The 17,500-nt window shown below is 27.6% G+C and overlaps 1 protein-coding gene across 1 annotated transcript in view; it reads right to left on the bottom strand.

Moving 5' to 3' along the window:
- LOC100197649 (vacuolar protein sorting-associated protein 54) overlaps positions 1-17,500 on the bottom strand; it is a 74,876-nt gene that overhangs the window by 5,810 nt on the left and 51,566 nt on the right. The window contains exons 12-18 of the mRNA XM_065806151.1: positions 6,365-6,467; positions 3,548-3,624; positions 3,214-3,340; positions 2,952-3,133; positions 2,671-2,750; positions 2,464-2,499; positions 2,306-2,357 (exon numbers count right to left, since the gene is read on the bottom strand). Coding sequence (XP_065662223.1) covers positions 2,306-2,357; positions 2,464-2,499; positions 2,671-2,750; positions 2,952-3,133; positions 3,214-3,340; positions 3,548-3,624; positions 6,365-6,467 — 657 coding nt within the window. The remainder of the gene's footprint in view (positions 1-2,305; positions 2,358-2,463; positions 2,500-2,670; positions 2,751-2,951; positions 3,134-3,213; positions 3,341-3,547; positions 3,625-6,364; positions 6,468-17,500) is intronic.

The following is a 17,500-nucleotide window of genomic DNA, read 5'->3' as shown; positions in this document are numbered from 1 at the left end:
TCCAGAAGGTACAAGATAAATACCAACTACCGTATAACATGAAGAAGGTAATGTAATGGTTTGGGGATGTTTTAGCTGAAATGAAGTTGGTCCTCTACATAAAATTACTGAGACTATGAATAAAGAAAAGTACAAAGATATATGTAAGACTATTATGTTACCTTATGCAAAGGATAAAACACCTCAATGATGGATATACCAACAGGATACCAACGATCTCAAAAATACAGCCAAGTAAGTTTTAAAGTTTTTCAAAAAGAGTAAAGTTAATGTTTTGAAATGACCATCACCTAGCTTAAATCCCATTGAACATCTATGGAAACATGTTGACGGTCAAATGAAAGTAATCAAACCTACAAATTATGCTGATTTATTTATTAAAATCAAGGAAACATGAGACTTAATTCCCATTGGCATTTATATTCATTTAGTTGACTCTATGCCTCATAGATGCCAAACCATTCTTGATTGTAAAGGATATCCTACAAAATACTAATGTAACTAATCATTATTTGTTCAAAACATAATTGTAAACTTGAAAACCTTTTAAATGGTATATGTTGGCTTTGGTGAAGTATGTGCTGAGAAATAAGTAAAACTCCTTTTTTTTCTTCCTGTTTGCAAACTTTTGGACGCTACTGTATTTTAAAACTATATATAATTTGTAATTTAAAACTATATATATATATATATATATATATATATATATATATATATATATATATATATATATATATATATATATATATATATATATATATATATATATATATTAAAAATTCCATCAGAATTAAGAAAAATGAGGTCGGCAATAATTTGCTAACCTCAATTTTTTTAGAGGTCGTCAGCAGGTCAGCAAAAAAAATTTGATACAAAGGTCTTACCATAAAACATAAAAACAAGGTCGGGAATTTTTTGCTAACTAGGTGAGCAGTGTTATCATACTGAAATAGCCTGCTACTGGGGGCTTCAGTACATACATCGACTGACAAATAGCCTGACTCGCAGGGGAGTGCTGCTATGTTGACTGAGGGTTTAGGGCAGCAATCTTTTTATTCATTATTCTTTGTTTTCTTCTTTTTCTAAAACAGTTGTATCGTCATGTAATGTAATGTCAATATTGAACAGTATTAAAAATAACTCTATCGGTTTTGGTAAAAATAAGAAACTTATTTTTTTTGGAAACAAAAAAAAAAGTCTTACCAAAATTTACAAGATGGGAATATTTATAACATTACTACAGCTTTACCTATATCAGAGTTATTTTTGTTTGGATCATTAACAACTTATATCAACAATGGAAAAATGAAAATGAAACTTAAACATCATGACAAAATAAAAAATTGCTTAAAAAAATTGAGAGCAGAATACTATAAAAGAAATATTTAAAATAAAACAATGCTTTTACAGGTCCTCTATTAAAGGTCCTCCTATTTAACTTTAATAAAATTATTTTAATGAGTATAATGATTAAACTATTTTTATTAAACATTTAACTTAAATAAAACTCTTTGAATAATTTTTTAATAAGTTTAAACAAAAGATTTATATGATGCTTTTAATTTTCAATTTTTGTAACACACCAGCTAATTTTATGAATCCTGATATAGTTACAAGTTAAAAACTGGTAATAATATAAGACAGAAATTGGTAAAAACAAAATAAATGCCAAAATGTAAAATGCCAAAAACAACCAGCTCTCGGAATTAGGGTTGGCATTCAGCAATGCCAACCTAACTTCCGACCTAAAAGTGTTTGAAGTCAGCAAAAAATTGCCAACCTTGCTTCTATGTTTTATGGTAAGACCATTGTATCAAATTTTTTTGCCAACCTCTAAAAGATTGAGATCGGCAAATTATTGCGGATATCATTTTTCCTAATTCCAAGGGTTGAACAACAAATGTAAAATGCTAAATATTTTAGGTGCATATATAAAATCATTTGTTTATATAAAATATTTTATATAAACAAATGATTGTCTTTTTAAAAAATTTTCTATTAGAATGATTCAAGTTGAATTATCATTTTTTATAGTGTGTAAGAATTTATAATGTATGGAAACTTTTAAAAGAGAAAAAAGAACAATTATAATTTAAATTAAATTTGCGTATTTTTAAAACAATCATTTAAACAATCAAAATTGTTACATTATTAATAAGGGTTTTCCATAATATTATAAAAACATTTGATAAAACATTAAATAAATAAACAAAGATATTTAGAACATTAAATAAATAAACATAGATGTTTAAATATAAATATAAAATTACTTAAAAAATAAAAAGATTTCTTAAAAACTACTAACCCAACAACAACAAACCGTTGACCTTGTACCAAAAGATGAGATGAAACTGAGACTATAAACAAATAAAATTTTATTGTTTAAACCAGATTTAATTGCATTAAATCCTAAAATTCTTTACAAAGATAAAAAACAAAAAAAATAAAAAGATTATATGATACCTTTAGAACTTGACTTAAGGCTTGAATTTTCTTTTCCTGTAAATTAAGTTTTTAACTTTATGCAGATTTATGATAATTAAGTTTTTAACTTTATGCAGATTTATGATAATTTAATTATCATAAATTTTGCAGATTTATCCAAAATTAATATTTATCTTTATGTTAATTTATGTGATAAGCATATTTAATATTATAATATAAACTCACCTTCAGGAAAAAAATTAACTAAATTTTGAATTTCACCAGGAACATCAACTTGTCGCCACCGTTCAATGTCTAATATATTACTAATAAATAACAAATATTTTATTCTAAACTTATCCACTGTCTATATTATAATAACTTAGAGTTCAATAGATCATATGTTCAATTTTAATACAATGATGTCATAATAACTTTTTTACTATTATTATTTTTTTCAGGTTTAAGTTTTTCAGTTTACTTTAGTGCTTGCTCTCCTTTATGAAACTTATCTACAAAAATTTTACCTTAAATTATGCTTTCTCTGCTCATGAAACTTATCTACAAACATTTTTGCTTGTGTTAAAAGAGTACTTCGAAAATTCTGTGATTGACGACCAGATATTGATTCACATTCAGCAGAAAAATTCTCAACCATTCGTGCAAGAACAACAAAGTCTTTTGAAGAGAGCTGATCAAGAGCACCTTCCTACAAACAAGTCTTTCATAATTTAATATAAAATTAATTGTAGATTTTTTAAAAGTTTTAAACACTTAAATAATGATCACCTTTGCTCGCATCATTATTACTTTTGAACAGCGTGTTTGAGCCAGCTCACAAGCGGACCATAATATGTCTTTACTTTCCTTGGTCAAGTTAGCAAGGTCATTGCTATTGATAAATTCATTGTGCTCTCTAGATCGTAATATTTAATAAATTTATTACTTCATATTCTGTGTTTTTTAAAAAACATAAACATTGAATAATAAAACTACAACATATGATTAAAAAATGATATATATATATATATATATATATATATATATATATATATATATATATATATATATATATATATATATAATATAAAATGCATAGCGAATAAAAATTTGAAAAACTTACGAAAAGGAAATTTTATGATTATCTGGAACTATTCCAGAAGCAAGATGAAAAATATTAAGAATAGCTTCATTAACAGCCTAAAATGAATTTAAAATTATTAACAATAAACTACTAAAAAACAGTTTTTTTTTTAAATTTACATCAAAGTAGCCTCAAAAATTACATTAAACCGGACTCAAAAAGTGAGTAAAAGTGTTAACTTGAGACTAACTAAAAACATGTATGGTAATGAGTTTGGTTACTAACATCCTTACTAAGATATTTTTAATTTATGTGATCCTAAATGTGACAGACTTAATAGTAGTTGGTTTTTGAAGTTTTTTTAAATATTTATAATAAAATTTCTTATGATGTTATATAATAGTAATTATAAATTTTTTATTCTATAGATCAAAGAAATAAACTTAATATATACATTTTTGGAAAGTTCCAAAAAAGCTGTTAAATAAAACCTCTGAAAAAGTTGGAAGTACAATTTTTATGCATTGAAAGTTCAAAAATCATTAGAAAAAGTACTAAATTTCAAATTTAATGGAGAACTGTTTTAATTAGAACCTTTCAATATTTTATTATATTTTTTATCTTTTAAAAAATAAGAGATGTCTTCCAAAAAAAACTAAAAATTTTTTACATTCATTATAAAAGCAAAACAAAAAAAGCTGCTTTTAAGGCATGAAAAAACTTGGTTTTAAGAAATGCAAAGCTTATTTTTAAGGCATGCAAAACTTGGTTTTAAGGCATGCAAATCTTGGTTAAATGGGAGAGGCATCTGAATCTTAAAATAGAATTTATAAATTTGATTGTGAACATCATGCAAGAAAAAAAAAACCATTCATGACCCAAAAATTTGCGTCATGAATGTTTTTTTTTTTCTTGCATGGTGTGAAATTTTTAATTTTAAAGTTTCATAAATCATAATTAACTCATGAAACAATTATTCTTGAGTATAACTTTTTTGTTCTAGTAATTGGCTGAAAAATGTTGTTAAATAAATTTTTTTACTTTGAAAGTATATTTTTGTGAACGAAGAAATTAGAAGAAACCAATTTAAGAAAAAGAAGAAGATTTTGCATACTTTTTAGATAATAAATTAAAATAAACTACTCAAAAACTACTAAAATAAACTAAAATACTCAAAAAGAAGCAACATTCAGATTTTCATTTTGTCAAGCAATCGCTGTAAAAAAAAAGAATGCTGACCTTTCAAAACATTCATCGATATTACAGAAACAAAAGCCAAAATCAAACTACAAGATCTTATGGACCACACATTCGATGGCTTGTAAATTTATAGGAAAAGAAATTTTTTAAAATATTTAGATAAAATCGAAATATATGAAATGAAAATATATTTAAATGAAATAAATGAAATTAAAAAAAAAAAGTCCCATCTTCCATTTACAAGGTACTAGCAAATACTGGCAAAATTATTATTAACTCATTAGTTGCACTTTGGTTAATGTAAGAAGAAGCAGCTAAATTTTGACATGTGAAATTGTGAATACCTAGGAAGAAAAGGAGAGAAACTAACTTGATTTATATTTTCATTAGACTTCATACTTACATACTTAAGATTAATTAGTTCCTAACTAGTTTAATCTTCATTAACAAAATGATCGAAAAACAGGAAACTTTTTAGCCTTGCAAAAAATTTGCTAGTAGTTTATAGTAGTGATAACAAAAATTAATCTGATACAAATTTGGATGAAATTAATGACACCTGAGTAAATCTAGAATGATAACACCTGAGTAGATATAGAATGGAAATGACAGCCAGCCCTAGTTTTTGATAGATTATTGTGTATAGCTACAATATTGCTTCAAGTGTTTAAAAAACTTTTTAAAAACATATTCTTATTAAAAAAATCATTATTTTTATTGATCATTCTTTAAAATGTTCCATTAATCTTGACTTTTTTCACAAAATAATTTATGAATTTTCTAATTTTAAAGATCAACATTAATACCATCAGAATAAATAATTATTTTTAAATAAATTAGTTAATTAAACTCATTTTAAATGTTATGGACATGCCATTTAAAAAATATGTTTATGCCATGATATGGAGTCCTACTATTATGTTTCAATCCAGTTATTAAATCAAGTCTGGCAACACTTATTTTATTCATTGCTGCATTATAAAATATTTATTGAGCAGAAATGATTAAAGTTGCTCATTGTCCAACATCTTAAATCCCACATTGATAGTTTTAACCAAGCTTTTTCAGAATGTGTTATCATTCTGTAGGTTGCTTTAACCAAGATTCTTCAGAATGATTTATCAAACTGCATTTTATAACTTTTTATGGTACTAATAATTTCATGTCTAAAGGATGATTAAGCCATGTAAAACAGAAACAAGAAGCAAAAATCTGTTTAAAGTTGAAGTTACAGTGAAGTATGCTTTGTTGTCAAAATAAAACAAAATAGGTAAGAAAAACAAATCTGACATTGGCTAATCATTTGCTTTGTATTTTGAAAGTAGAAACATTTAAGTTGAAATGTAAGCATATCTAAGTTTAAATTTCACAAACTCCAAAATTTAATTCATTCCCATCTGAAGTGCCTTGGTATAGAGGGACTTGATACACAATGTTATTTATGAAAAAAGAGAAGAAGCTTAAGTTAAGGAAACAAGTTGCTCAAGATCATTTAAATAATATTTTGAGAAATAACCCATGCAGAAACAAAAAACCTAAAAAAATTACAATGAAATTAATAAAAAAAAAGATGATATTCTTAACAGTTTATAATCATCAATACACTGTTTTATTTAAATAAAAAGGAAAAAAAAAATATATATATATATATATTACCTTCATATTTTTCAAAACATGAAGGATGACACAAAACACAGCTTCAAGTACCATAAGCCATTCATCATGTGAAAGTGAACGTATGTATGATCCAAATTTAGTACTAAAAACAAGATCTTTTAATTCTATATTAAAATATTAAATTTAATATAAACAATAAATACTAAAAGAATAAAACAACTTTTAAAATCTCATTAAATATTTTCTTTATAAAAAAGTTTTAAAATTCTTTTTAAACTTTATTATTATTACTATTATTTTTTGATTACAGGAAAATTTTGTTCATATTTTTGTTATTTTGTTATGTTTTTGATTACAGGAAAAGCATTGATTGAAAGTGACTTTCATATTTTAAACGAAATGGCTGAAAAAAATTAAATACTGACATGAGAAAAAATGAATTTGAGGTTTTATTTTTTGTGTGCGTGAGAAGTTTCTTTAAAAAGTGAAGAAAGTTACAATAAATTAGTGTTGTTATTGACTTCGACTAAATCGACTAAAAGTCGACTAGTCAAGAGTTGAATTAAGTCAATTTTGAAAAACCGAACCCTCGATTTAATCGACTATGGATTTCCTACTAATCTGCATTCGTTTTATCTAATACATTGCATGCTAGCAGTATTTATACCTAATTAAACTTTCGGTTATGTATTTTATAATTTTTGTTTGTTTGTTTATTCTATGCTTGTGATTTTCATAAATGTTTTTATACAGGGCAGTTCCAAACTGACTCGGAGCCCTGTGGCAAAATTAAATTGTGAAGTTCTAAAATCTAAATTTCATTTATACAACCCAATTGCAAATATGATTGCATAGACTTTTTGATATTTAGCAAGTATTTAAGACAGACCCTAAATCATTAGGGCTTGAGAATAAATTGTCCCATTGTCGGAGCGACCCTACTCTCATATTGCATTGTTTCATTGATATTTAAATGTTTAAAAATAAAAAGCAAATTACTTTACTACTTTTATTACTTTAAAAAAAGAATTATTTTATATTCTATTATTTTGACTAAATAAACTTTTAGTCGACTTTAGAAAACATATTAGTTGGTTTAGTCAACAGTCAAGTTATTTAAAAGATTAATTCCATTATTTTGACTAAATAAACTTTTAGTCGACTTTAGAAAACATATTAGTTGGTTTAGTCGACAGTCAAGTTATTTAAAAGTCGTAACAACACTACTGAATTTTGGTATGTTCCCACTTTGCCATGTAAATCAATAAAGATAAAGATTATGAAGAGCACTTGTGGTTATAATGCTGGCTTTGTAATCAAAAGACCTGAGTCTTTATTCAAATAAATCAACTGTCTATTTTATAGCATGTCTAATTTGTTTGCATTTAAAATCCAATTATAAAAACAATAAGAGCGTGGGTTCAACTCCTCTTAAGAGAACATTTTTTACTTTTTACTTTAATGTTTTATTTCGAAGTAGTTTATGTGTTTTTACTATAAGTGTTGTTTATAAGTAAATATATATTTATGGCTATTATTTTTCTAAGCTACACAAAATAAATGCATCAAATTAGTTACACATGTCGACTGACTTGAATGGTTGGGCGGGAGTGAACATATATACATACATAACATACATCTATTAGATAATACAAAAGCAAAGGAAAAATGATTAAAATGTGTGTAGAGGATTATTGGAAACAAATTTGCGTATGAAGGTAAAAGCTTAAAAATGAAAGTCAGTATTAATAATAAATTTTATTACCGTTTTATTATAGAAAAATTTTCTATAATAAAAATTGGTTGTCTCTTGAGGTGCAAAAATTGTTTGTAGCTACACTCTCGATAGCAGAGGGGTTTATTGTAAATAAAAAGTTAATAAACAAAACATATTTGTCTTCTATCTAGCATATTCTTTATAACATCTAACTTAAAAAACTTTTTACACAACACTATAATAACTATAAAAATATCACAATTAAAGCTTTTAAGGCATAGTAAATGTATATATGCATGCACAAAGGGCCCAGAGGTGGAAACAGACAAATAATATTTGTTTGAAAAAGTCTATACAAATTACTTGTTCAGAAAGTCAGATAAATTTGTGCATAAATAAAAAAAAATTGCTTCTAGCTAATTTCTAAGTGATGATACACAATTTTGAAGTTGATAAATTTCTAATTTTTTTGTGTATCTATAAAAGTTTAGTAAATTTGGTTAGTTTTTATTCAAAATAAATTTACCAACATGAAAATTGATAAAACACTTATGTAAAAGTTGTTTTTAATTTGATATGGAATATATTTTTAAATAAATAAAAAATGTATTATTTTCTTCAATTTCTTTTTTAAAGCTTTTAAAACTTAATCATGTGGCTATGTTATAAATTTATGTTGTTGTTTTTTACAAAAAATCAGATTAAATCTTAGATTTTTTCAAATATTTTAAGGGGAACTGAGGCAAGTTAGCACTTTTTTTTATTTACATGATTTAAAAAAGTTGAACAGTGATTATTATATTTTTCTTAAAATGAGAGTATTTTATTTTTGGTTACAAATATGAACATTTTTTATTTTTTATTTGTTTATTTGATATGATTTTGTGTTTGTTTCAGCAGAAGTAAAGTAAAATAAAAAATAAATACATCACAAAAATAGATTTATTCACACAATTTATTAAAGCTGACAAAACTGTTAGTTTTGTCAAATTAAGCAACATATTCAGCCATTAAAGAAATATTTTATAAAAACTTCAAACTATCAGTTAATTCACAGGAGTTTGAAAATGTGTGTGAAAAAACATGGAAATGTTATAAACGCCTGAAAGAAAAACATTCCAAGAAAAATGGTTATGCATTTATACTTTCACAAGTATTAAAAGATATTATTTATGAAGTAGAGGATACTTACAAAACAGAACTATGCTTTTCAAAACAAAGAAAATCTTTTACAGAACTGGGTGATAAGATGAAAAAAGAGAGGACACAGGAACTTTTTAATTATATAAATAGCTTTATCACTAATTTAAAAGAGTTGCATGTTAACCAGTTATTGGGTTACCTCCTATATAGAGTTAACACACAAAATAATTAAAGTATTCCTCGTGTTGGAAATGCTATATTTACAAACTATACGGAAACAACAGACACCTTTAGCATAGATGAATCCATTGCTTTAATGCATTCCCTTACATTAAGTAAAGAGCAAAGGAGAAGATTAAGATTTCATTTTGCTTCAAAAGGCATATATTTTCCATGAACCAATGAATTGCTTGAATGAAGAAAAAAACTGTGCCCTAAAACTAGTAATGTTTTGACTGGAAGAGGTGTTTCTGTTCAATACAAAGAGCTTTTAAAAATGACAATTGATTCTGTTTTGAATATAATTAAAGATTCTTTTATTCCAGTAGACAGCAATGAGTATTAGATGTGTTTTAAAGATGGTTGTGATGGAGCAGAGCAACAAGTATCAATGAAATCAAAAGAAATGATTGAAAGCAAGTCAAATATGTTTCAATATGGTCTTATTCCTCTGAAACTAACATACCACCAAGATAGTAAAAATATGACCCTGTGGCAAAATTATTTACTCAATGCGTCGAGATCATTATGTCCTGTGTTTTTGATAAGAGAAGCAGAAACTAAGCAAGATTTGGTAGATCTTATTGTCCCAACTACTGAACGCACGAGAAGAGCTAAATGCTGAAGGAATCTGTAGTCTGTTTGGCAAAAATTATATCAATGTCAAAACTTATATTCAAGATGCAATCAAGGATTTAAAGTTTAAATGACTCATCAGCGGACTAGGAGGCGCAGATTGTATATTATGCATAACAAAAACTACTGAATATACAGATTTTAGGAGAGTTAGTGAAGGGTTTCCGATTGATCGATCATCAGAAGAAACTTAAATGCTGTACGAAAAGCTAGTTAATAAGGATGGCATCATTCCTACTAGAACTGGAGATTTTGCCAGATGAAAAAGGCTGACTAAAAAACCACAAACCAAATCTGATCAAAAAAGCATATGCATTACACAATCATATATAAATAGTACTACATGGTTTTTAAAACTACTGTATCGGTGTCATATAGATTATAGACTTTGGGTTAAAAAAACAGGACTTTTTTTTTTTTTTTAATAATTCACCTCCCCAAAGCCGAGAAGGCCACTAAAGATGAGGAGGCTACTTGTGGTTATTACCCTCTCTCAACTCTATAACTCCAAAACACGAACCTTGACGAACAAGGCCGCTGGGCGGAGAAACAAGTTGAACTTGATGAACCAATACATAATGCAAAAGACAGGGTTATTACTAAAATAAAATAAAACACTGGACTGTGATTAGATATGTGTTGTAACTCTGGTGACAAGGGAGGAACATCTACAACAGGGTCACAAGACCGTAGATTTTTTTTTGAAGAACTAATTTCTTCCATAAAAGATCTATGCTCTCCTATGTACAAAGATACCATGTTAAAACTACATTCTCAAATCAGTATAATACTTCATATAGTTTCTTGTTAGTGTAAAACTAAAATTGACAAATTTCAGGAGTTATGCAATAATGCTACACTTAACATTACTACAAATATGCCATGGGCACAAACTAACCATACTCTTCATAAAGTCCTTCATCATTCAGCCGAGTTAATAATTCTTAATGATGGTTATGGCTCTGGCAATTTATTGGAGGAAGGTCTATAAGCAAACAACAAAGATATAAGAAACTATTAAAAACTTCTCTCTCATAAGACATCGCATCTTGAATAACTTACAGATGCGATGAGTCGTTTTTTAGAGAGATCGGATCCTTGTGTTTTAAACCAAATTATCCATTCACATCCTCCAAAGTTATGCCAAAATTATGGTTCAAATGAGCATACAAACAGACCTCATGAGTGTATGTTTTCAAAACCAAAAAGATATTTTGATGATATATTTGAAAACCTTATTTATGATCAATTATAAAGTTTTAACATTTTTTATTATTTGAACTTTTTATCTTCAAATATATGTAGCAAGTTCAAATCATTAGAACTCTTTTCTTATAATTTTACTATAATAACATCATTTTAAATCCAAATTTGACAGAATAATTGTATTTAAATACTAAACAGGGTTCCCAAAGAAAAAAAAAATCGAAATTCCAGGACTTTCCAGGACCAATTTCCTACTTTTCCAGGATTTTTGCAAAAAAATTCCAGGACTTTCCAGGATTTAGCTATAAAAAATTCGGAAAATTTCCTTTGAAATAAACCATTTAAAAAGATAAAAAACTTTATTACCACTTGAAACTAAAATTTTCATAAACAAATGTTTCTAATAAAACACAAAACCTAAAGTATAAAATAGTGTAACACAGTGGTAGTGGTAGAAACTAGGTATTTGTGGTTTAAACCCGTCTTTGGGCATATTTTGCAACATCTGTTAGGAAGGAGGCATGAACTTCTTAATAAATACATTTTCGCAGTGCTCTATTATAAGACCCTAATGGCACCTAAAGTAGGGCACCTAAAATAAAAGCATATATAATATATATATTATAATACATATACTATATACGATAATAATAGTTTAATTAAGTTTATAGTATAGTTTAATTAAGTTATACTAATGCACATTGCAGTATTATAATAAAATTTGTTGTCTTTACATTTTATTATCGCTGAAAAGAGAAAAATGAACACAAAACAATTTTAAAAAAGTACATTGAATTATAGGAAATTGGAGAAGTATTGTGAAAGTCTCATGCTACAAAATATAAAAAAAATTTTCGAATGTAGGAAGATGCAAGGGAATAAGTCAAAATGTATGAGAATTAAAGGAACATTCTCAAATTTAGATAATCTTGTTTTTAAATGGCTCTTAAATGCAAGGAGTAGAAATGTGGCAGTATCAGCAACAATTCTTAAAACAAATCCAGAGAACTTGCTGAAAAAATTAATATAAATGGATTTCAAGCGTCTGATAGTTGGTATTGTTGGTTTGATTGTGCACAGAACCTTTACTTACAGATGAATAGTTGATAGAAGAAGTTAAAAAAGCAGCGAATGAACCTGATGCTAATGACGAGGAAGATAATGATGATAATAATGCAATCAATCCAGTTTGCCCAAAAGTTAGTGATATTTGAGAGGCACTGCACTGTTGTATGACTATTCGCCCTTCAGCCTTACAAGTCTCAATTATATTCGATAGAGATGTTTCTTCAAAACTAAGACAGAGTGACAGAACATTTTTTAATTTATAATGTATTATTTTTACCTTTGAGATCAAAACTTTTGGTAACTCAAATTGTTTTTACTTATCGACCAAAGTTTGTGTAATAGAATGTCCCAATAACTTGAACATTTGCTAACTCAAACTATTTTCTAGGTCCCTTGGAGGTTCGAGATATCGGGAGTTATATATATGTGTGTATATATATATATATATATATATATATATATATATATATATATATATATATATATATATATATATATATATATATATAGATTGAAATATTATTAAGACTTTTTTTAAACTCTAAAAATGAAATATATAGTAATTGGCATTTTTAATATAACAATAATAAAATATCATCAAAGAATAATGCCAGATGGAAAATACTGTCTAGTTCTTATTCAGCTTTTTTTCAATCAAATCTAACTCATTAATTTCGTTCCGCTTTACTTTACACAACTTTTTTTGTTTATTTGACTCTTTTAAAAGCGAAAGTCACTTTTCTTTTCTGCGTCAATGGCAAGTTTGTCCGACTCGTTAGATAACAACTCAATTTGACTTTGAAGAAGTCGTTGTTTTGCCCAAACAGCTTTTAACTTATCATCAACAATCTTTCGTTTTGACGCCACATTGTCACTTTTTTTTTTTAATTTTTGCTTTCTCAAGTCTTCATGGTATGAGCTGCATAAAATTGGTCAAGTCGATCATTTTTAAGGTCAAAATTTTGAAATGCGCTTTTGTTGACAATTTCAAATAGTTTTTTGTATTGTTCTTTCGCAAGCTCTGGAGACTTTGTTGACAGACGATTGCAATTTACTAGTTTTTGTAAAAAAATAGAAAAACTTTTGACAGTTACTTCGTTTGCTATCATTGGCCATTTGGATTAGATTTACAGATATAGCAGAGCGTACAATGGAAAACTTTAATGGACTTGTCAAAAAGATGTGCCAACAAAACTGCTAAAAACTCCCCAGCTTCACTTTTAAATGCAACTACTCTGTAATCGGTAGAGGCTAGATTGGCTTGGTTAAGTTTTAAACGAAAAGCAAATCCAATATCAATGTCTGCTGGAGGTTTTCGAACATTTCTATTGTTTATATCAAGTTAAAGCAGCTGATAAAGTCCATCACATTTCTACAAGACATCTTTGAGAATAAATCAGCTCAATAACTCTTTCATAATATCACCAAGAATAGCACTCATAAATGGTACCATGGGTTTATCTGTTTGAAAACCTTTTAGAAAGGCATTTATCTCAGATACCATTTTAAAGAATTTCAATTTTGCTGGTAAAATTGGATCATGTATCATAGCTTTTAGTCTCTGCCAACTTTTATTATTGACATCAGGTAGCTTGCTTTTTTTTAGACTACTAATGTATGTTACAAATTTTTGTAACCATCAAGAAGTGATTCAGCTTTTCGTGCACAGTTTTCATTTTCGCACCACCTGTGTCCACAAAATTGAAGTGGATATTCCAGTGTTTCAGCAATATTTTCATAAGTTTCTCGCCGTGTGGACGAATCGTGTAAGAATCTGCTTTTGCACCAGCTTTCAAGCTTCCGTAAATGGTGTGAAGACCACATGTTCCTGTATCAATAAGAGGATTTAGTTCTTTCTCTTGCCTTTGTTCACTGAAACTTTTGAGAAATAACAAGTTGACATTGGGACCATCGGAAGACACTTATAAAATCTTTGCATTGTCAATTTCGGATATACCACTGAGAAATGTATTTAAAACATCCTCAGCAGTGGAGCCTCCCATAAACTCTGAATTAAGATATCGAGTATTAACGATGTCGGATTTTTCATTCCAAAACCTGACTAAAAGATCCATTTGTCCTTTTTGAAATATTTGATTAAGTGATTCGTCAAACGAAATAGTGTAATATGGAGCAGTTGAAAGAGTCAATAATAGCTCACTTCGAAAATATGGAGCAAGTCCATATGTAGCCACATACCCGGCCTTTGTTCGACCACATTGAAATGTCTTTGCAATATTGCTATCAGGGAACATATTTCTGAACAATTTTCCAGAATTTGATGAGGTATTCATTGAATGCCACGAGTAAACAGTATTTAAAACATCCGACATCCGACATCCTGGACTAGAAAAAAGAAAGCCGAATTAACAAGACTTGTCAACAATCGAAAAGGGGTCAGTCAGAGAAAAATAGGTATTAAATTTGGCGTAAATCAATCGACAATTGGTCGTCAGTTAAAAAAAATGAATATTAAATATAGAAAACGTGAAAAGACTCCAAAATACACTATAAAACAACAAATAAAGGCAAAGAAAAGAAGCAGGAAACTAGTTAACCAACTCTATAACACAAAATCGCTTTTAGTCATCGATGACAAAAAATACTTTTGTTTTGCAGGGGACAACATGCCTGGAAATTCTGGATACTACACAAACAACAAAAAGACATGCCCAGAAAGTGTTTGTTTTATAGGAAAAGAGAAATTTCCAAAAAAATTATTAATGTGGATAGCCATATCTGACCGTGGTATGTCTGAGACATTGTTTCGCACTTCCAAGGCTGTGCGATCAATTCATCAATCTATATTAATGAATGTTTAGAAAAATGTCTTCTTCCATTTATTCACAATTATCATGGAGACTTTAACTATTTATTTTGGCCAGATTTAGCAAGTTCTCATTATTCTAAAGATTCTCTAAATTGGACGGACCAATATGTCTATTACGTTGATAAAGAATCCAATCCCCCAAATGTGCCTCAAGCACGACCAATTGAAAATTTTTGGGGACATTTGGCACAGAAGGTTTACGAGGGAGATTGGCAAGCTTCAACAGAGCAAGTTTTGATTGATCGCATTAAACTAAAACTACAAGAAATTGATTTAAACTTTTTACAGTCGCATATGAAAGGCGTCAGAGCAAAATTGAGATCAATTGCAGATGGTGGTGTTTTTTCATATAAAAAATAATATATTTTTATTAAAAGATAAATGCTTTATTTAAAAAAAATATAATAGTAGTTTGTTTTTTTATTTATAAATAAGTTATTGACATTTTTATTTTGTCCGATAACTTCCGCATCACCCGTTAGCTTCAGAACAAGTTTCTAGAATAGGAGGTGGGGAAGTTAAAGGTGATAAATATGATTTGATGGTTTGTTCTAAAGGTTTTCTTTGTATATGCTTTTTGCTTCTCATATGCGATGTTAATGCAGCCTCTCCCATGTTAGAAACATTGACTTTACTAAAGCAATAGATACATTTAACCATTGTTTCATTTATCTTCCGAACCCAGGGTTTAAATTGATCATCATACAACCATTTTTCTTGAAATGCACACTCATTCTAAGGCATTTTTTTAATCTATTACACTAAAAGAAAAAACATTTTGAAAAATCCAAACATAATTTTAAAAACTGACTGCAATTTAAACTACGCTATAAACATTTAACTAATTTAAAAATATGAAAAATTCTTAATCAATCATATAATTCTTATCATGTCAAGCATTTTTACAGATATATTAAGTAGAAGCAACCAACTGCGTACTATACTTTACATTTTGAAATACTTATCTTAATCAAAATATGTTTACATTGGTGAGAGGGAAAATATACTTGATTATAATATTATTCATAAATCAGAACTATAAAATTTAACCTCTTGAAAATTTAATTTAAAATTTTAACTATGGAACCCATGTTACTTAAAAATATGATTAAAAATTTTGAAATTTAAGTCCTTGAATTTAAAAAATTCCAAGACTTTTCCAGGATTTAAGAGAAAAAATGAAAAATTCCAGGACTTTCCAGGACACCCTGGGAACCCTGCTAAACTTCTTATTAATAGAACAGTAGAAACTAGACCCCAAATTATTTAAATTTTTGAATTTCCTTTCCTTTATTATACATCCAATAAATTACTATTTTAATTGTCATCTAAAAAAAAACTTAACTTTGAGATTTATCAAAAAATACTAACTTATCAAAAATGACCAAATATGGCAATTTGAACCCAGTCTACAAATTTAGTTTAATATTAAAAATTTTAATTTTCCTATAACAAGCAAAAAAATATCTTTCTCAAAATTGCTCAATAAGTTTTCTAGGATTTCTTAATAATTAGTTATGATTCTATTTCCAAAACTTTACCTTCTGGGCACACTCTAGTACCGTTATCACTCTAGTACCATCATGCCGTCATACTTGAGCTACCTGGGGTTCTGAAACCCAAAAAAATAAAATGCTTATTTATTTGTTTATCTTTTATAGAATTATTTGGTATGAAAAAAGTATCAGTTGCTACAAAAAATAGCCATTATAATTATCTTTTATTTTTATTATTTTGATAAAAAAATTGTATTTATGTTTGAAGTTCAAAATTGGGGCTACTTGAAACCAAATGTCATTGTTGCAGCTTATGTTTGAAAATAATTAAATTTATTTACCATTAATATTAAACCACAAAGTGTAATAATATATTTAAAAGGAGTTGATATATCTGTTATTTTAACCATTTTTTTAATATTTGTTAGGTTATAAAATGTATACCTAAATAATGTTGATGGTTGTTTAAAGCTATAGTTATACACCTTTTGCGTATACTTCATGCTATCATAACTGGTTCTACCAGAATGGTTCGCAGATATAAAAGAAAATTGGGATCTAGAGCTTACAAAGACTATACCAATCAAAACTTAGAGCAAGCCTGTATTAATATTGACATGGATCTATGATCAAAAATTTGCTGAAGAACAATTTAAAATCAATCGTTCCAGGATTAAGAGAGCTTTTTGAAGATGACACCTTACTATCACAAAGAAACACGCAGGGCATCCAGATGTCTTCACGCCTGAAGAAGAACAGTCATTTTGTGATCACTTGAATAAAGTTTCAACTTTTGGCTACCCACTGACCTCATTTAATCTTTGAATTATTGTGAAATCCTATCTAGATCAATTAGAGAG

This window comes from Hydra vulgaris, chromosome 09 (genome assembly GCF_038396675.1).
Source record: "Hydra vulgaris chromosome 09, alternate assembly HydraT2T_AEP".
In the NCBI taxonomy this organism is placed as follows: Eukaryota; Metazoa; Cnidaria; class Hydrozoa; order Anthoathecata; family Hydridae; genus Hydra; species Hydra vulgaris.
The sequence above is the reverse complement of the archived record's forward strand: the minus strand, read 5'-3'. Positions and strand labels throughout refer to the sequence as shown.